Below are 22,423 nucleotides of genomic sequence, written 5' to 3'. Positions count from 1 at the left end.
TTGATAAATTTCAGGCCAAGTAAAGAATGTCTCTAGTGATGTCTGTTTGGCATGTCTATTTGTTGTTGTTTTTTCAAGTTATTTTCGTTTCCATTTTCAATTTTGCTTCCAAGACCCAAACACGGAGCTGTAGAGTGGAGACATACGTCAACTGCATGTGCTGACACCATGTCGGTTTCCCCCAGTCGATCTCTAAATCAATTATGCTGAAGCAGTGCCCAGCAGCGCCATTTCTGGATCTCCCGTCGGTTACGGATTGTCTGGGCGTTGATGGATGGTGGCTCATGCTGTCTGTCCGTCCCACGTAGTCACGCAGAGGACGTACAAACCGTACCCATCAGCGGCGCAGACTTGGCGACAGACCAGTGACGTGTAGGCGCAGTGGGACCTGCATTTCTCATTTCATGTATCACCCGCTTCACAGCAACTTCCAAGAAACTATGAATCATTCCACTCTTGTGTAACTCCAATGTTCATAACATTTTCCAATTTTATTGCAACATATTTGATCTAATTTTCTACTTCTTCGTTTCTAAAGTTGAAAAAAAGTATGCATAACTTGAAGTGTTTCAATGAAGAAAATGGCTGATCGTGAAAATTAAAAGAAGGGACATTTGAGAACATCTGAGTGTAGAGAATTATGCGGTATGTTACGTGTATTGATTAGGAAAAAGGTACAGCGGTATCTACCTTAGCCCAAATGCAAAAGTGAACGGACAGGCAATGATTCTACAGGTTCAGATTATGCCCTGCAATGAATACGAATATCTGAATAAAATGCATTCATTCATGCTTTGATTCGTCCTTGGTACGTGTAGTTAAATCGGGATTTCCCCTCACATTGCACGGAGGCCTCACTTGGTTCAGCAACCTCACTGTCCAATTAAGCCACGCACAATTGGTTCTAGCGCAGTCTGTACACGGATATTCAGTATTTATGATCAGATAATTGAGCCATCCCGCCGTGCACAGTGCAGACCCCATTAACAGTGCACTGTAATAGCGCAGATGCCTTTGCTTCCGTGCTCACCGAGCTCGCGAGACGGCTTGGTTTTTATCAAACCAGACATAATTGGCCACTGAAGGGCCTGGCTAATAATTATTCCATTACTATGTATCTCCTCAACTTCGTGCATCTGGCCATCGGCAGACGTGGAGACCAGAGAGACAAAGTCTACAGGTGGATAAACTTCAAGGCTGAGCTGGAATCAGGCAGCATTTGCTTTTTTTGTATGCATGGTTGTTATCTCACTTTTTCCAAGACATTTAGAGTCCATGGACATGGTTGTTGCACGCTTTGTGACCAAAAATAGTAAGCTAGGAAAATTAACAGCTGCATCCAGGCACACTGAAATTTGCAATGTATCAAAACAACGATACAATTGTTCATGTTATGTATACACAGTTAGGATCTACGATTTAGGAAGGTTGGAAGTAATAAAGATTTTACCCTATTTCAAATAATGAACGAACTCCCTAGCAAGTGTTCATTGCCTAAATTCTTCAGAAGATTAATTCTTATTGGGTCTGCGAAGAAGAACGATCACATGACAGGGTTTTTACAACAGCCATAGATCAACAGACCATGCAGTTTTAGAAGGTCAAGGTGAATAATGTATAGGGAAGTTCTGCTCAGCCAAAAAAGAGACAGTTCGGCAGACAGAAGCTATTGACTGACGCTTTGGGGGAAACTGATAAAAAACGGTATTTCACGTTCGATAAAACTGTTACCCAAAGAACGTTTGGTTGAATATAACAAGCAAAACCATTCACTTATTCCTAGGTAAATATCTTTAGTGGGATAAAGTATCATTCCATCATGACACTCTTCCATTTGTGCGGAGTGATGTGATACGTTACAGATGGAGAATAGCTCACTGACGGCACTGTGATTTAAACCGGCTCTCGGCCGACATGCGTGCGTTTGACCGAATTGAATGTCTATACCAGACATTCTCTAGGGTAAATCTTGCATCACAAAAGCTTAGATAAAAGTAGACATCAGCAAAATTCCGATAATAGGAATGTCATGAAAGGGTACTGAACAGGGTCTACTATATTTAGATGCCCAACGATGTTTCTTCCCCTGAGCACTCTAGAGTCAATCTGTGAATCCTAACAAGGATTGGCCTATAAGAAAACTCATTCAACCCTAATGATGCAGACAGTACGTACCTACATCTCTATATGTATCAATAGCCACATATGGCAAGCACGCGGCAACCTCTGGTCACATTACATCTAATGACTTAATGTGTCCCAGTTTCATTTCACCTTTAGCCATAGCTGCCGGTGTGATTTCTGCAGATAACGAATAGCAACATCACTTCAACCTGACATTACGCGTTCACGATCAGTCCAAAACCAAATGGGACTGTCACAAGTACACAAGATCTATTTGTGCATTAACGTTTTATAATGAAAGTAACTTGAACAAATTGCCTTCTGTTGCACTAAATCTATCATTGCCACGCATTGTATCGACTAACCGTCTGCAGCTGGCAAGTGACACGCGGCATGAAGGAGTTTTAATATAGCAGGCCGTGTGAAATGATGCATTTTCATAGAACCAAAATAGAACAGCGCTCCTACACAATACCGTGAATACGGAAAATTCACATGCACAAGCTATAACCCCATCGTGTTTCATTCTGTGGATAGATAAGAAAGAAGTCACGTTAGTCGAACATTAACAACAGTCAAAGTGAGGGAGTATATAGCTTCAGGCTCTTGCTATTCCGTATAGCAATGATGATAACAGATAATGCTCAAAATGCATTACTTTCGTTGCGATTAATCATCGTGATTTATTCATTTAATCAGATGCTTAAAAACTGTCCATTTCGTTGGCAGGTAACAGTATAGGCACATACTACACCGCCTCGATTGCACTTATTCATCGTGCAGTAATGGGCAGAGCAATTTACGTGCAGTACGTTCTTTATCAAAATATAACGTTTAGTATGAAAGAATGATAACTCAAATTATAACCCTTAAACTATTACGTGATGATTATCCTGTCAATTTATTGTTTGAGTCTGAGACCCGGTAAATTACACTGATAAGAAAATGAGTCCATAGAGTTCTTATCACAAACTGTTCACGCAAACATCTTGCTGTGACTTCGCTAAATCATTTTGACTGGCGCGGGCTACACACAATGTACATATTGGTATTAAATCTTCTTATCATCAGTGGCAACGCTTCAAATTTTGCCGTACATTGAAAAGTTGAAAAGATCGATCATTTTAGACAAATTATAGGCATGAAATGATATCCAGGGACTACTTGCGCATGCGTAACTGATTCATCTGTTGCACGAAACGTATAGAAAGACAATCACGACTGTTGGAGTCCTGCCATAACGATGTTCTACTCCTGCCTCGTTACTTTACAGGCCTTGCAGGGACACTTAAAGGTGGTGTGCACTGGCCCGTCTAATGAGACAGATAAGGGGAGCAGCTGAAAAGCAATGTTGGAGACCATTTAAGAACAGTTTATTGTCCTTACAGTGCCGGGTATCTTCTATCTCTACAATGAACAAAACCGAGTTCCTCACGTTTTCGAACAGCCAGGAAAGCGATTAAGACCAGGTGGGCTGATGATCGTTATCTAATCGTCCCAGTCTTTTCATTCCTCCCACGTGCAAATCTTTGTTACCTGTGATCGATTGAGGACCATTGGGCTGCTTTTTGTGGTAACTTGGTCTGTACTTCGTTAGCCTGGAGTCCAGCCTCATTAGCTTTAGTCCGCTACCCAAGGAGCGGAGCTTGGGTAGCGGACTAAATTTAGCTAATAAGGCTGGACTCCAGGCTAGCACTTCGTGCCAAGGACACGTCCAAGCGACACCCTTACATGGGTTTTGTCACGTCCGATAGCTAATGGATAGTCCGGAGCGAAACGGGTCTATGATATGGTATGTCCAGGCTAAATGTAGCAACGCAATGAATTTATTCAAAACTAGGGACATCACATCACACGTGGTCAATAAGGGCGTCTTATGTCGATGAAGAGAACTGTAGAATTATATCTTATAAATTGTTTTATATAAGACTGCTGTGCTTGACTATTGGACATCTACATGTATGTTAGTAAACTCTTTATAAATAGCCTTGCTTGCTTGCTTACGTCAGTTTAAAAGAGATAAGTGTTCAAGTGATGTACAATAAGTCATGTCCACGTTTTGCTGCCTCAGGCCTCATGATTGATACGGCCCGTCGGGAAACAGGAAATTCCTTTCCTTATCGATGTAAAACAACAAACAAGAAGATCAATATCTGTCTGTCGGACGTGCCAGGTGAATGGACTATCTGACAGGACTGAGCCGACATCACTATCAGTGCTGCAGAACAGGAAGTGTGTTATTGGTAATACTGTCACTGCAACAATGTATTCTCAATCCTGTCGTCCTCTCTGAGTCTAGGCTGTAAGTTATTCAAGATTAGAAATAGGAAAGACGTGTAACACCATGCCTGAGCTATGAGTCAGAGATTTCATTTTAATAACAGGAACTACAGGTACTACTGCTGGAACCGAGGACCTCGCGCTGACATGGACATTCCCGTTTCCGTGCTTAATAACACAAGAGTTCGGATACCTCATACCTCCATAAAATATATATCATGCAAATCATGCCCTCATTTGCATGATTTATATTCAACCATATTCACCAACCACATAACTTCCAAATGCCACAAGTATGAAATTCCAGTTATCTGCCAATATGGAATGACAGTATTAATTAAGTCCCTATTTGCATAATTTGCACTTCATACTGTACATCTCTGTCCAAGCTACCTGCACATTAAATTTCAAGGAAATCCTTCGTTCTTTTGTTCAGTTATTCTTCTTGGAAGATTTTGACCCAAAAAAAGCCAATGCTGCCAGTTCTGCTGCAGTACCAAGGTTACAAACCAGGGGGACCAAAATCGACCTTGATCTCTGTTCTTCCAACACCAACCCACATACCAAATATCAGTACAATCCATCCAGACGGTCTTGAGTTATGCTGACTACAAGCATCCGGTCACACACACAAACACGCACGCACGCACACACACACACAAACACACACAAACAAACAAACACAAAAACACACACACAGACACGCTCAAAACAATATCTACATTTTTCATGGAGATAATAAGCAATGATTGATAAGCAGCATACGCACAGTCACAGATTGAAAAAATCGGTGTCAGCCTTGATGTAGTTAAAGTTCTTAGTAAGATTAAGTTCGAAAAACTTGAAATTATTCACCAAATGTTTTTAAGTTGTAGAAAAGCCTTGATAGCACCAGACACAGAAGCTAATACATGAGGATAGTCTTGCTTTATTCATGTGTACGCTGATTATATAGTGACGAAGATAAGTGCGATGAATACAAAAGGCAGAACAACCATTTTGCTTTAGATTCATTCCACCGAGTTTAATGAGAAAGTAAAATGTCGATTTAACAGATGCGTTGCAGCTGAACGCTGATTCAAACATGGTGCCTGTTCATGTATATATACGGTGCCGATAGATATAATGTAGACGATACGACTCTAGATCTACTATTTATGACTTGTGATCAGTAGTGTCCCACTAACATTGATGCAGAACCTAAAGAATGGGTTTGAAAATGGCTGCTGAGGACATAATATGCAGCAACTGCCTCAAACAAACACAAATCTTAGGTTCGCCAAGCATCATATCGAGACCGCGGGGCAAACTTTTACTTCTGGAGACAGGCTATCCAGTCAAACAAACAGTAAACTCATTAAGACCATCTCAAGCTGTTTTTTTTATTTTAGTAGACATCTGAGATAACCATCTACGATGAATTAAGTGAACTCATGTGGATCGTAATTCGACTTTATCAAATACATTAGCTGCAGGAGCGCAATTACGTTAAATACCAAAGGGCTTGATTAGTGGCTCGTGGCATGTGATTTTAGACAACCATTTCTTCATAATTACTAAATTGTCGCTATATTTTGGAAATATCATAATTACAGCAGGTCTTGAGAAAAGGTTATGGCAATGAATCATGCATGGCGGTCGTGCGGCTGGCTGTCTGTAGTATTAGCGATGCTGTTGGCACGCCCGTCACGTTCGAACCATAGATTGCCGTATGGGGAAATCACCGAGTGGGAACTTGTGAGAAACTATGGCAGTCACGATATTTGCACATCGTCAGATGTACGATTTCTTTTTACGTGAGCTACACTGTCGCCTCATATGGATATGTTCTGAGGGTCTCTCCAACTCCATTGACTATAGAACTACACTGTTGTCTCCAGTATGCCCTGCACATCAAGTGTACGTGATCATCGTGATGTTTACTTCTTATGACTTTACTCAGAGGAAATGTATATTACATTCAAGATCATGTAGAAAGGACATGAGGTGGTGGTAAGAAGCTGAACTTGAAAAAAAAGTTACTTAGATTTGACGAACTGTTGTACTAACTGTTGATCTGCAGAACATTATACCATTGCGACAACGCTTTTGTAGGTCAGGCTATAGTATCAAGCAGCATTAGAGCGTACATTACATTCACCACCTTATAACAGCGTTCTTATAGGCCATAACTGTAATATGTCTACTCTAAAACCATTACCTACACTGACCAATGACGCCACCTACTCCACCAGTCGGATTGTAATACTCACCTGGTGCTATAAACGTAATGGCGTGAGCGAGCCACGGTCGTGCTTTATTGACCTTCTCTGGTCTTTTGGCGTGACATCTTGACCGCGTAGATTGAACCCTATTACCCAGGTGGACGCCCAAACACGCTGGCTGAATGTTACTTTTTATAAGGGGAGGCAATCGCTTGGTAAATTATCTCTGCTTCATGTGTGTTCTGATTCTGTCCATATCGATCCAAACTGCGGTACATTTACCGTGAGGTCTACTGACAACGAAAATTGCTTTGTGCACTCGTGTCTTTTTAGATCCAGCCCAGCAGCATCGATAGAAATTAAGAGCTTATACCTTATCATTTGAGATTCATGGTTTATCTCATTCACTAACTGCCTACGAAAACTCAATTTTACGACATATTGGAATATATTCTTAATGGTACTTTGATAATGATATTGTAATGGCAGAGCAGAACATATCTAGACCGCACTCGGAGTGAAATTGCTTAAGCTTCCTCCACTTACTAGGCCGGTATTCCACTCGCAGAGAGGTCGCCGCCCAAGTGGAATTGGGGTATTATGCACAGTGCCTCTGCCCTTTTTCCTTCGATTAGGAATCACAGATTATATAAGTCCGATGCAGCGATATGTTATTGGCAGCCGGGCTTCAAGGTCAGATCTGAACCTTTACTGGTTGCTGTGTGACGACCGTGTAGTGGCAGTAATATCGATTTCGACATAAACCAAGTTATATCATAGCCAAACTGCTCTTTAATGATACCTATTATGCGTTGATGTATTTCTGGACCTTTGAAACGATAGAACGTTAAGGCAGTGTCAACAGAGTAGCAAAGCTGTTTAGACTATCACATATTGGAACAGAGTAGAAAAAATGGAAATCATCCAACTGGCATTGTCTGGACACCATTATCAAACTTGCACACTTAGATTCCATTTCTAGGGGCATAATGGGACATTTAGGCAGCATCAAACCCAACCTGGTATGCATTTTTTGTATGGATTCTTTACTTTGGATGCATACTTTGGCAGCATTCAACTACGCGAATGACATTGAAATGTAGTCAGTAGTGCATTTGCAACTGATATTTGTTAGAAAGCTTTCAAAGTCATTGACTAAATCTATACATTATTCTTTTAAGTAACGTTACAAGCAAAAGTACCTGGCAGCCACGCAACTTACTTTGAATTTCATTGACACACGCTCAATTAGCAGAATGACTGTCTTTTGAAATTCGCCTAATAGGGTTTGTCAAGAAATTATACTAGTATGATTGAGAAACTATGTGGCAAGAACTATTTAAGTCAACAGCTGGTGGAATAAATAATAAAGAATTGATGCGGTATTGATAAGAGTCGCGATCAGCTTCCCGTTGTACAGTTTTAACCTTCAGAACGTCCTGCCCAAGTTGTCCAGTTGTCTCCACGAGCCCTGCTTCTGCTTCGGTCATAATTGAAAAAAGGGGCCCGCCGGGTAGTTAACGGGCTCTTTTGCACTTCAGGACGTGACCCTACGTGGCCACGTGGGACACTCTGCGGCTACCGGGCTATTTTTGGTCACGGTCGGGCCCCTGGATCTTTTAACTCCGATTTAAAATCAACCCTGGACCCGGTAACAAATTGACACCGTAAGCTAATCGTGAGAACACCGAAAGGTAGCCTCAAGGTATCCGGCAGTCCACCGGGACAAATTTGTGGCTTCGGGGCCCGGCCGGGGCCACACTCGTAACGTAATCTCGGCACCTCCGTCAAATCGGATCAATAAAGAAACGCTGCAGATTTCAAAACCATTTACGTAGAAGAAGGCAGAGTACGCATTTCTCTGTATAGCTTTGTTTCCGTTTAATTAATCTTATAATTACTTTTTATAATTATTATTTTAGTTTCATGATTAATATTTGTTAAGTTTGAAGGAGGCGCGCATAGTATGAGCCATGTAGGATTCTTCTCTCCTCTTGCATGTAGTTTTCTTTTTACTTTTGTACATTTTGATAGTTTGTATATTTTCTATTTGTGCGAATAAATAAATGGAAAAAAATAAACTCCCAGTTTCCCCCAGCTACATATGTGTTTTGCCAGCTACATGTGGTTTTAACGATTCTAAATCAGCTGATTGACATTCTAAGATGGGCATGAAGCAAACTGAAATTAGGAAGGTAACAGCTGAGGATAAATGCAAATCGTCTGCCTCACATAGTCTAGCCAGACAAAAACGATAATACACCTTTGAGGTTCTTGATAATTTTACTCAAAAACAATTGACATTTGACACGGGACACTGTGGCGACATTATCGAACTTATTTGTACATTGAAGACGATCTGTAGTTTCGAAAGCTTGAAGACAATTCGCTGTCTTGTGCCTCTAGTAATCAGCATAATCAAATGACCGTCTAAACTGTACGAAGTTGCTCACACACTCCATAGTTGCAGCACATAGATACAATGATGTCTTGCAGAGATGTTCTACAATGTATATAAACTGGTGATTGTAATAATTAAAAATGCACTCTTCACCAACAATCAAGATTGAGTACAAATACCTCTGATACTTAAGGTTACATTTCTGACTGGAATCCAGATTCTCAAGGATGAATCAGACACTTACACAAACCGACACTAACTACTAGCGTGGTCTGTCGGCAGCACAATCCATTCAAAAAGGGTATTTGACCATTGATATATATATATCTATATTCTCAACAGCAACAGACATGGATACAGCCAACACCGGATGCTTAAAACAGCATTGTGATTGACGTAATTACGGTAAACGGCAACTGGTTAGGTGATATGCTCCCATTATTGGCTCCCATGGAGCAATATTTTTAAACATTTTTGAAAATGTGCTAAACGTTTCCTGTTTAATTGCTTATACTACAACGCATGAGAGTTGCCTGCAATACTGCCAACGTGAAACCTGTTAAGTCCATGATATATGATGGGGTGTAGAAAGTTGTGACTGGTCTGCTGTACTGTACAAACACAGGACAATAATCGGGCGATTTCATGTTTCAACGGCCCTAAGCAGAATCATCATTGCCTTGAACAACGTGGACTATGTGCAAGTAGTGACGGTGCCAGAAAATTTGGCGTGTATCATAATCAACGTCGTTTGATATGCAGCAATAGACGTTTCACAAACAGTGTCGTCTCTGCTATTCCGTGCATATAACTTACATAATACTTCTAAAATGTCAAACTATCCGATTACATGATTAATTATTCTGACTGAAATGCAATGTATATCTTCTCACAAGGTTAAATCTTCTCATTCTTGCTCTTGATTAGGATATATAGTCAGTCGCACAGCTGAGATCATCGGACGTTCCAAAAACAACAGAGACAACCATTCCGATTCTGAGTTATCAACGAAGTATAGTTGTTAGCAAAACGTGCATATCTCTATTATGTTGGAGAGGAGACTTGTGGTCCACTCCTATGTGTACAGACAGCTGCAGATGCAATATGGCGGGTCTGACGATCATTTCAGCTTCTTTCAGTGCGGTTGATTTATAATTTACATATTCTTTTAGAACACAATTTACCCTGTATGCCAGTGCTCCCTATCTCTCGAGGTGACAATCCTGTCATGTTGACTGGTCTACTCTCCAACGTTGTAGCTTCCGACCTCCGTCATCTCGATCTCTTCGAAGGTGTCCTGATCGTCAGCATGCTGTCGTTGTCATACTGACCTGGGAGCTCTGTTGGTGGTCCTGTACTCCGCCATTTCGTACGTCTCCGCCGGACAGCAAGGACAGTTTACCGCGGCAGCGTCGCTCCGGCTGTACGCCACCCGCCGACACAGCATTCTCCAAAACGCCTTCCGAAAGTCATTGTTGAAAGCGTAGATGATGGGATTGAGCGTGGAGTTGACCCAACCCAGCCATTCGAACACTGTGAATACAGTGTTATCGATGCAGGTAAAGTTTGCCTTCCCTCCTGTTCGCAGCGGGCAGAACGGCACGAGGCAGTTGAGGATGAAGAAGGGCAGCCAGCAGACGATGAAGACCCCGAGAATGCAGGCTAGAGTCTTGAATATTCGCGTTTCTCGTCTCAGCGCTGTTCTCGACTCTTGTACAGACTTGGTGTTCTGGCTGACGGAGCGGTGCAGTGCGACAATGTCCTCGTACTTCCGTCGAGCGATCTGCATGATCTTACTGTAGGCCAAGACCATGATGATGACGGGAATGTAGAAGCTGATGAAGGAGGACGTGATGGCGTAAACTTCGTTCATGTTCGACTCACACTGTCGTTGCGTGACGGTTATAGTTTCTCCTATATGGTGAAAGCCTAGACCAATGGGGATGAGGGAGATCATTGCTGACAAGCACCAGGCTAAACCGATCATGAGGGCCGCCCGACAACAGGTCATTTCTCGTTCGTACTTGAATGGGTCCGAAATCGCCCAGAACCGATCCACGCTGATGACGCATAAATTCAAGATGGACGCCGTGCAGCACATGACGTCAAGTGAGACGAAGGTCGAGCAGAACTGTCCGAAAGGCCAGTATCCCAGCAGCTCTTGTGCTGCTGCCCACGGCAGGACCAGGAAACCTACCATGAGATCCGACACAGCCAAGGAGCAGATGAAATAGTTGGTGACTTTGGAACGCAAATGTGGATACTTCATGACTGCAGTCAGAACCATCAGGTTCCCCAGGATCGTCACCAGGACAATGAGGTACAGAATCCCTCCTACTCCAACGACACGGAGCAGGTCTACTCCATCCAGGTCTTCCCATCCCTGGAACATGTCGGAACTGTTGGTGCTGTTGTTCACGGCTACCATCGCCATGTTGTCTCGGACAGCACAGTAGATCTAAACCTGCAAGACCCGGTCCCTCTCTATGTCGAGTAGTTTCAGTTTGTGTTCTGTGATAAAATAAGAAAAGAGGGATATTTCATATTACAAATATTCAAACCCTCATGTATCAAATACAGGCCCAATCTTGACGAAATCACAGACTTGCTGTGAGTTCATTATAGAAAAAGTGGGATCATTCGTCTTCCACTGTCTCGGAAAAAGAAGTCAAACCCAAATAAGATAGAATCTAGTGTTAGTATTTAGACTAGAAAAGACACATGCTGTATTGTTATATATTGTCGGTCCGTCCTTTCATGTTACATGTACTTGCAATTAGCCTACGGGCAAGAACTTGCAATAGACTTATTATTATTATCATTATTATTATCATGAGTTGGAACGAGGTTTAACATCAGAATGATATTAGTGACGGTCGTGCATTTTTTTCTCAGGACAAATATCTCATATAGATACAACGCCACTCTGTCTCAACATGATTAATGTTACTACTTATATTGGTTAAGACATCACTGTCTGTTAGCTTTTCCATCACACGTGGACGGGGAATAGAATAGACATTCAAGCAGACCAGCGGAGACATTGTCAATAAAATACTGTAGCTTTCAATGCTCACGGGACATGTAGCTACACTCCAGAGACTTCCCAAATGACCCTGAAATCTTATTCACAATTAATAAGGCCGTAAGCAACGGCATATACACATTCCATCTCTCAACTATGTATTCCCTATTGCATATTGTATGTTGCCTTCCTTGCGATTTTTATTCAACGCCACTTCCGAAGCGTACCGCACCATTTATTCCAATCACGTGTTTACATCAAAATGTTTTCTACAGCAACATGATGATTCACACCGCCATTATCACAGATCAGGGTAGATCACTCTCTCGTCCAGACCATCCATTCACCTAACTCAGGTCACGTCATCAGATGGACCCACTTCAGCTATCCTCGCGTGACAACACGTTGGATAAAGTGGACTGTGTGGAAAAATCCACATACGAGAGAGGCTGCCATGACTTACATTAAAGTCTCATTAATTCTTACCACATCTCTTATTAAACCTACACTTAAGTCATAGCTATATGGTAGAAGTGTCCATTGCAAGAAACTTTTCCCATAAGCCTTCGTTGACGCATTTTCGTTGCGTCCTCATCAGAATCTATCGCATAAGTCTACGCCTTCAAGCCACACAACCATTTATCGAGATACAATGTAGCTTGTTGGAGACTGAGTGGCACCGGGGAATATCCCTAGTCCGGCTTACTTACCGCAACAATATATCACTCTGTGCAGTCTGTGGGTATTGCCCGTGAGGCATGATAAGGTCAAAGATGGCCTGTCTTATGACGTATACTACTTCAACTTTCCGATGCTACCGGTAATGCCAGAGTACGAGGAAACCCCAAGTGCAATGACGTAAAACTTGAAACTCTTCTGAGCTGTATTGAGTAAAGTAATACGGATAGATATTTTATCCAATTGAACCGTAAACGCTAAAAGCACCGACTCATTTCAAAGCGGAAATATCACTAGGCAATTTATCTCTGGGTAGAGACTATCATAATGGTACCTTTCGACATCGATGGAAAGGCATTGCCAAGAAAGTATTAGGTCTCGCTGTTGAATGAACCTTTTTCAATTTCTTTTCGATCTTTTCATAGCAGCAAAAGCTTTTGTGGTGAGGTGGTCATGATGACAGCGGTGCTATTCTAAGAAAATCACGACAATTTTGATTTAAGCGTACAAAAATGTACGAGGGACATGTAGTACTCAATGGAAGCCAATAATTCAGATAACAAGTATACCTAATGGTATGTTTTCATTTTCTGTAGACATTGCATTTGCTGTGAGAAGAGGAGCTACATGATGTTATAGGACATTAGATGCTATTTTACGTAACCCTCTTGTAGTTATGGCGACATTCCGAAATTCCAATTAAATGCCGAGATGCTGGGTGCGCCTAAAGCTGTCCGTGGGCAGAGGGAAGCCCGCTAGGATCTATTCCACCAGCTGACGCTCTGCCTACATGGTAGGGCGTGAGTTTAGAGTAAAAGAGCAATATTCTTCTCAGGAAATTGCAAAGAATCAGGGGATTTCGCCTACCAAAAACCAGCAATCCTTAGCAAATAGACTCTCAAGTTTGTGCTTCATTACGTCGAGTAATCACTGCTCATGCCAAGAAAAGTCATTTAGAGGTTACCGCAAATACGTCACAGACAAGCACGGACGAACCGAGCGGGTTTTCTGCGCATTTATTCCGGCGATGCTGATGAGCTGCATTGTGTTTGTCGTGATCATGTCATGTAGTTTAGACGACTGACTAGAGTAGATGGTCACCAAGCAGACGAGAACTTCGCGTTATCGGCTGGCATCACGATATTCTCAGCTAGGCCCCTTTCGCGTCGCCATACAAAGCAGGGCACAACACATAGAATACAACATGATCGACGCCTTGACAGCCACAGTGACCTGTGTCTGATGTTAGGTCGCTAAGGGCCTCGGGTGGAAACAGCCCGTCTGACTACGCCTTGCCACTCAATTTGTGATAGACTTGTCCGCAAACCCATGTGGCTAATGGCTGTTCCGCTAACGTTCCTGGAAGGATGAAAAATGGAAAGTCTTTATAACATTCTTAACTTAATGGGACGGGTTTTCGGGGTGGGTCTCGCCTGCCCTTAAGGGATAATGATTATATAAGAACGCTCTGAAGGAAAAGGGTAGTTAAAACTTACACAGGTTATAAGAGACATTTTCATATCAAAGCTCTGGAAATATTTTTCCCACAGTGGATATCACAAGAGAAATATCATCGATGCCACAGAAAGCCTTACAGAAAGGGATCTAAAAGGTGATATTTACAATACGTCATCATGATGGAGTAACTTTTCATACCATTCTTTCCCTTGTGCACAAACTGTGCAGTTATCCCATCTGGAGATAAGGCTCCAGAGCAAGATTTGTCTAACTTTTGTCATGAGTTACCAAATTTAGCTTAGCACGCTATTTTGTTGCAGTTTGTCTAATTTTGACTTTTTTCAAAGGTCTTCATACCATGCTGTGAACAGAATTCGAAACTGCAAATAAGGAATCCGTCCTTTGCATTGTCTGGCCAACAGAACAACGTAAAATGTGACATTTACAACATACAACGTGCTGAAGTGCATAGAAGTGTTCGTTGAGCGGGCCTTGATGGCCGACCAGGTCAACACCGGTACCCTGAGCTATATTCTGTCATTTTAGTCGCCGTCTTTCATATGTTACACCTTTGATTTTGGCAGAATATGATATTACATCAAAGTCAAGCTTTGGGCGTTTCTTGCGCTGAACAGCGATGCGCGTCATTGACCAGTGTCACGGTTGGAGACGAATCATGATCACTTCTTCGCCATGTCGGTACCATTCAATACCTAATAGAGAAGTAGTGATATATCAGACAAGTGAGTATCATCACAAGGATGACGAACAGAGCTGGACTTTTGAAGAAGTCGAACCATTGTTGAAATAACCAGACACAGGAAGCCATTCCGGGACGAAAATCTTCTAGAAGTTTCTTCAAGAAAATATATATGTTTTGTTTTTATTTAGAATGTTCGGGATAACCACTAAGAGTTCAAAACGAGGACACGGCACCAGCTACATGTACCATGACATTTCCGCGGCATAATGTCAATGAATGGCGTCACAGAATTGGCGTTTTGGGCAGTAAAATCGTTTAAACTGCCTTCTAGGATCTTCCACGGGTTATCTAATTCTACAGCGGTCGCTGTTTTATTAGTGTGACGGGAAATCCCAGCTTTGAAGGTCTCACGGCAACACCGGACAAGCTTTACAAAATGTCACGGCTGCAGAAGCACTAGATTAATTGTACAATATCCATTCTGCTTTCGCTGTGCCAATAACTACCTAAAATGTGATCGCTTTTGCTTTTTACTCGATTTACCGTTAGTCCAGTTTCACCTGTAGATTAACAATGGTATTAAACCATTTACTAGAGTTCGGCGATCTCATACCTCCAGGAATCATGTAGAGGTGTTCTAAATTTCACGCATGGTGATGACCAACTTAAACTATCGTACACTACTTTGTGTTCACAATATTCGAATACCCCCTACCTAGTAACGTTAACCTGAGACATAAGGGTGAAATCTTTAGCGTCTAGCATTAACAATGTATGATAGTGATGCTTATGTCTCAGGTTACTAGGTAGGGTAAGGTGGTCATTACCATGCATGAAACTCAAAACACCTCGTGAAAGTGACATAAGTGGTGAATAACGAATCTCAAGTGGCCATTTATTGCAATAACCGACCTGTTCGACCGTTCCATTATGTAGGGGGAAATGACTCTTTTTGTTACCATGTGTGTCATGTTTATTTGTTCCATAAAATGTTTACCATCTTGAGATAAACCAAACTAAAGGCCTGGTAATTTGCTGTAAACACCTTATATAGCCTCATGTGGCTATAGCAAATGACCAGGCGTTATCATACCATATACACCCCGGGGCGGGTCATTAACCCTTCATTCTTACCCATTTTTGGAAAGAGAAGACACTAGTACATTAATGGCACTGACGGAAGCAATGGAAATACATTTTTCGGAAAAATAATCAAACAGTTTTTTTTTCCGAGAGCAGGTTTTCCGAGAGCAGCTGCTGAATAGCGTTTGCGTATTGCCAACGCTAACACCGTATGCACCTAGTGGTCGTCCATCTAGGATCATTACACTAACCGCAGCTGACCAATGGCACCATGTTATGCGCCTAACATCAGGTGACCTATTCTTAATCTGTACTTAGCCTTAGAATCATGACAGCATTTTCTACCAGCCGCACTCGAATATAAACAAGGAAGTCAATAAAAAGTATTGCCATGGCGACGATTGGGTGGCTATTTGCAAGTGGTGTTTATGATTAACACTTTAGGATGAAGTTTGGTCAGATTTACGTCAAAGCGTGCAGCGGCAGCAGAAGTTTTTATTTTTTTTGGTAGTTACACGCGAGTACAGCTCATTAGGGCACGCGATTTGTACGACTTCTAATCGCGTGTTACGCAAGATCTACATTGAAGGGTAGACAATCATTTCTGCTCACGACGGAGATGAAACAGGACAAGACATCGGACTTTATCGTCATGACGCAACCGGAGGCAATTTGTCAAACCTACGGGAATCACAAATTACAGGGGAGTAGAGGGCGGGAGGTTGGGTCCTCCCGGGAGATCTTATAATTATCTGCAAACAAGGGCGCTGACCTCCCGTGGAATGTCGGAATGGTTCTTACTACGTGTGCGTGTAACATTCCACACATACCAACCCCACCTTGATGGGGTTAATGGTATGCCTTCACACCAGAAACAAAATATAACTGGCACGTTCCTGAAGCGTCGCCAAAAAAAGTTCCTTACATATTAGTAAGTGGAATAGCGTCGCCGTAAGCATGGAAAATGGTACTCGGTGTTCGTGAATTCGAAGGACAAAGGGCTTTATGTGACCTTATCTCCTGCGTGTGGAGCCTTTCCAGGATTTGGTTTTCTATTGAAGTTATTCATACCTAGTCTTCTGCAGTACCTGCTGCACAGTGCTGCCGCCCCCGCGTCTCACATTTCCTTCCATCGCCTATAGATGCCGCATTCTCACCTCAAACCATGCCACGAGACGGTTTTCATAGATACAGTTACTGAACATATATATGTCAGCCAACCGTAGAAACATGTTAAAGTAATTTTTCTAAATTGCCTTCCTGTGTAGTGACAACTATTCAATGCTCGAGAGCTGATGTGGGCAAAACTGAATCTAGAGGTCAGTGAAATGCTGCAAAAGTACGGGTTCAAAGTCAAGGAACTTAAAGATGAAAGTTGCTCTCTGCATATTACATGAATGTGATTATTCATCACTGCATTGGAAAGCTTTTGAGTATATATTAGACCGACTGATCACTATCACCCATTAGTACAATGGCTTCAGACAATCTAGCCAGCAGCACGTTTGTACTTGATGGAGCTGTGTGCTGAGGACCTGGCGGCATCTCAAGATAACGGAACCATTATCATAGAGAACCTTGCCATGAGCGACCAAAATATCTGATAGAAGGAGGGGGAAATGTATGAAAGCAATGATTTCCACCTGTAGGATATCATCATACTTCTGAGCTGTTGCAGAATGCACCGCTATACCGTGCAAATTTGCTGGTACAGAAACGTGAGCACTGGTCAAGTTAGCTAACTATGCATGTGAGCCTATTTTTCAGCTGTACTCGGTCGTCAGATCTGAACAGTCTGTATCTATATTGCCAATATAACCACCCTTCGGCGTAACCAACCAGCTAAAGACTGTACCTCGGCTAAATCCATGCGCATGAGTGACTAAAGGTGCTTAATGATATACTGGTAGTGGTATAATGATTAGCAATTCCTGGCTCAATATGCACGCTACTGATAACGTTGCAGTCCTGCGGAGGGTATTTCATAAGCCGTCTGCCTCGTGTTTATGGTCGAGTTTAAGCTTGTCTCTCGCACGTTAAAAAAACCTCTCGATTTTGATGAGTCCCAAGTTCGCAATATAGTCGGCACTTGTATTAGAAATGAAAATGATATATTTCATGATAAGCAGCCATAACTAAACTTCCCCACCCAAGGTATCCCAAAGTTTACTATAATTTGGTTGCCAACTCCTTCTGTTAATTAGGATTTCAGTATGTATATGGCCCCCTTTGGCCAATATTGGCCATAGTAAAATCTTGCTTCACCTCCATCAACCCTACAGGGCTATGTCTAAATAGATACACTCCTGAACGAGAAGGACAGTCTGCCACATAGGGCACATCTGCCACATAGGGCACATCTGCCACATAGGGCACATCTGTAAGCTGACTCGGGTCTGTTGAAAAGCATTTCAGTACCACAAGCGTATGTCATTCAGAATGACCTTGGAAGGAACTGAAGATCGTAAAACAATATAAAGGACAAAACATTGTGTCCTCGATTTCCCCTCCCTGTAGATCTAACTAAATTCTACACGGCATACACATCACATGGTGTGCTGCTCTTAATCTAATATTCTCCCATTAACCATCTTATCTAAGAGCTATCTCAATTTTCGTCTTTGGCGCCATACGGTGTTCTTCAGGCCGTGCCGTATATAAGATACACAAACTACTGAAGAATTGAAGCCGATGTAATTGTGTGATCTTGTATTATATTGAGGAAATAGCCTACCCATGAACCAGAGTCCAAGCTGTGTCCTCAAACAGTATCGCTTTGATGTATTGAAAATTGATTTCGAACGGGAAAGCTATAAAGTACAATATATCAACTAACGGATATCGTGACATTGAATCACACACAATTTCAGTAACTGATACATGGACCCCTGTGGAAATTTTAGAAGAGTCAATATCCAATTTCAGGCCGCGACCGGAGTTCACAGGATTTCCGTAAGATCTTTACCATTCCTTTTACGCATGTTATGTCACGTCACGGGCAGGATGTCCCTGTGGCTCAACTGGTAGCGGCCTCACAGCAGAGCTCCAGTTTCCAATCAGTTGGTAACTTGAAGATCCCGGTTCAAATCAGAACATCTTTGTTGGGGCTGCACCCGTCTTTCGGAAGAGACGTAAAATGGGTTCCCCAGTAGCAACCACTCCCTGTAGAAATTACACCCTGCTTCTAAAACAGCAAGTAAACTCGCGTCTGTGCCACTAGGCACTACAAACGAACGAACGAAACGAACATGTCACGGGCGTGACTACTTCCACTGAATATAGATTTCATTTGCAGGGAGAAAATTGCAACCTGAAATAATGTATAGAAAAAGTATTCAGACAGCCTAAAGTGATAGAATTGACTATTCTAAGAACTGCTACGGAATAATCTTTTTTGGTGTGACCTCTTTCTATGGAAGCAGTGGAAGACGAAGTGCCCCACTTTTCTGCAAGGAGTGTGCTTTTGAGAGGTTAACAGGGATGTAGTTTTCTTTTCGTCAGTAAACGTTTGGAAATTGTGATGAGTTTTGGTGGCTTCTTTAATAGCTCTTTTATTTCCATTCCTTATCGTTAAAGGGACAGTTGTGGTATCATACGTTCATCTATTCACATCAATGATTCGACTTAGCTTTGTTCTGATACTTATTAGGATAACTTCTAACTTATGTTATTTTAAAGCAGCTATGGTATGTTAGATATCAAGATCATCAGGTGCTGTCTTTTTCTATTGTAAGTAATCAAGCGTTTTTCTCCCCCTCATTTGCCAACAACGTTTTCCTCGGCGTGGTTTCGTGGTTTAACAGTGTGACTTGAGAAACTTTGGATGGATTTTATGATAAGTTAGTATGTAATTACATGTAGGTCTTGACGTTCTGAAGAGATTATTAGATTTTGGGCGTGGATATATCCAATCGGCTAGTCGGCATACTTTGTCTCAGAAACGTAGTCATTCATTACAAGTGTGATCAAATTAAAGCATTCATGACAACCCCCGTCATATAATGCGCTTTATGGGATTTCTAAGCGTAATGAAGAATTAACCTAGAACGTTGTGGCCCTTCCTACCTGTAATGATATGATCCTATGTGTTCAGAAGCTAATCTGGTAGTAGATAAAGCAGGCTTTCGTCACAATCGATGCTCCTTCCGAATTCCTATTTTCCTTTGAGACTTCTAAGTGCTGGTTAACCTGGTTCGTACCAACTACCCGTATAGCTAATTCATGTTGTCATTTCGGAACTGTTCTGTCTAGCATGTGCACAACAGTGCAACTGCAGCGACACATGTTTGAGATCCATCACACGTAAGAATATCAACTATACATAACGTTTAAAGAGGGAGGTTGCACTATAAAGCCACCCAATAAATTCGGCTAGTATAAACTGTGTGGGCTCAGTCCACCACTGACTGGCCTGCCGTACACATCGGGGTGCCGGGGCCGGGCTAAGACACAACTTAGAGTACCAAGTAGTTACTCTTCAATACACAACACACTGAAATGCTGAGACAATGGATAAACGTTTTAGTATGGTTGCAAATAAAAATCGAATAAGTCTGTTTCCTCTAAACAGCTCCGTTGTAAGACGCTGCACTCGCGCACCAGAAGCTCGGCTGTAAGACGCTGTACTCGCGCACCGGAAGCTCGACTGTAAGACGCTGTACTCGCGCACCGGAAGCTCGGCTGTAAGACGCTGTACTCGCGCACCGGAAGCTCGACTGTAAGACGCTGTACTCGCCCACCGGAAGCTCGGCTGTAAGACGCTGTACTCGCCCACCGGAAGCTCGGCAGTAAGACGCTGTACCCGCGCAACGGAAGCTTGGCTGTAAGACGCTGTACTCGCGCACCGGAAGCTCGGCTGTAAGATCTTCAGGATCGACTAATGGCCTTTGGACGAACATCTTTCACAGCGCCTTTCTGTCTGTTTGTGGTTATTACTAATATCGTTATTTTAGGTTACATATTAGACAAACTCCATCAATATCCGGCCAATACATTCTCCATCAATATCCTGTAATATCTAATTTACATGTATATATGGACAAGTCGTCTCGCCTTATTCATCTATCAATTGAAAGTAATAGCCCTCTAGCAAAAGGTTATGAAAGCCAGACCTAGCTTTAAAGTTCTATCACAGATCTATTATTGTTCTTTGTCCCCAAAACGCCGAGAGCCAAGCTCAGTAGTGGAGTCCTGGGGTGAGCTTTAGAACGTCATTAAACACCTTGGCAACTCTCCTGCGTCAATAATTTACACATCAAAGACCAGTTTCATCTTTCTGTCAGATATGGGAACCTTCATATAGTCATCAATTTCTAAGACACAAAAGCCGACATAAGATACATTGACTGTGTCCTTTTCCCCCCACATAAATAATTTTTCAAATACGTCAGTGTGATCTGTACGTGGCAACCATCAGGAAATAAACAATTCTGTTAATTTATCATGCTGATCTTCTCACATATATGATACATAACAAACTGCATTACCTATAACCGCCTTCTCATGATGGATTCAACACACATTTTCAAAAGGGTATCTCACTGGACAGCACCAAATTGCGCCAAATTAGCAAAGGTCTTAGCCAATATCGACGCCGATTTGTGCCTCAAATTGCGATTTGCTTGAAAATTTCGAAACACTTGCTGCAAATTTCTTATGACCGCAAGGAAAAATTGGCGCAAATTCGCAAAAGTTGCTGCAGTGTCCTAACGCACTCCAGTGAGATTCCCGCCGAGTCACCCACAGCTTCTGGAGGGATTAAAACTCAAGCACCCAATCGAGCCACGCGAACGGTCCTGACAGAGATATATGGGTTCCCCGTACTCGTAACGTTCGAGCACCTTGTAGTGTAACAGGTAATGATGACCAGGAGTGTAAGCTATGTCAACACAGGTACTTGGCCTTCACCACGCTTGTGTGAGGTCAAGTTCTCGGGCACATTAAACTGCAAAACTCTCATCTCTTTTCAGATAATGTAACAAACCAAGTCTCGTATTAGCTGACATCTTCCGAAGGTAACGTTAAGATGTGATTTTGTTGGTGTGTGACTCCTCAAAGGATTTGAGTTATATAGCGGTAAATAAAAAGTAGGAGAAACACTTTTGCTTTAATCTGTGGATCTGTACAATACAGAGACACTATGTGTATGGACGATTCTACTGGTCTGTTGAAATTGCGAAAAATCGAACTTGACAGTTATATGGAAGTAGGTATTAAATATGCATGAAGGTCAAGTTTCTGCACTGATCTTCGCCATGGTGATAAAATATGCATTAATGGGGGTTATTTATAGCGTGAAGCATTTGCATGTCAGAGATAACCATATGTCGCACAGGCGATATGCCTGTGCAGACGGCCTACATGTATCAATATATAAAATGTGGCAGTATATTTACAAGCAGAAACGTACGTGTGCCATACGCCGTTAGCAATAGATATGTAACGTTACCATATGCTCTTACAATGGC

General features: G+C 42.2%; 1 protein-coding gene across 1 annotated transcript in view; it reads right to left on the bottom strand.

Annotated features, from left to right (window-relative positions):
* Window positions 1-8,872: 8,872 nt before the first annotated feature.
* The window catches only part of LOC136430931 (D(1) dopamine receptor-like), a 31,886-nt gene continuing 18,335 nt past the window's right edge, over window positions 8,873-22,423 (bottom strand). Inside the window, exon 2 of the mRNA XM_066422029.1 lies at window positions 8,873-11,520. Within this exon, the coding sequence (XP_066278126.1) occupies window positions 10,331-11,443 (1,113 nt within the window). The 5' untranslated portion in view covers window positions 11,444-11,520 and the 3' untranslated portion in view covers window positions 8,873-10,330. The remainder of the gene's footprint in view (window positions 11,521-22,423) is intronic.

The sequence above is a fragment of the Branchiostoma lanceolatum genome, chromosome 3, assembly GCF_035083965.1.
Source record: "Branchiostoma lanceolatum isolate klBraLanc5 chromosome 3, klBraLanc5.hap2, whole genome shotgun sequence".
NCBI classification, from domain to species: Eukaryota; Metazoa; Chordata; class Leptocardii; order Amphioxiformes; family Branchiostomatidae; genus Branchiostoma; species Branchiostoma lanceolatum.
The sequence above is the reverse complement of the archived record's forward strand: the minus strand, read 5'-3'. Positions and strand labels throughout refer to the sequence as shown.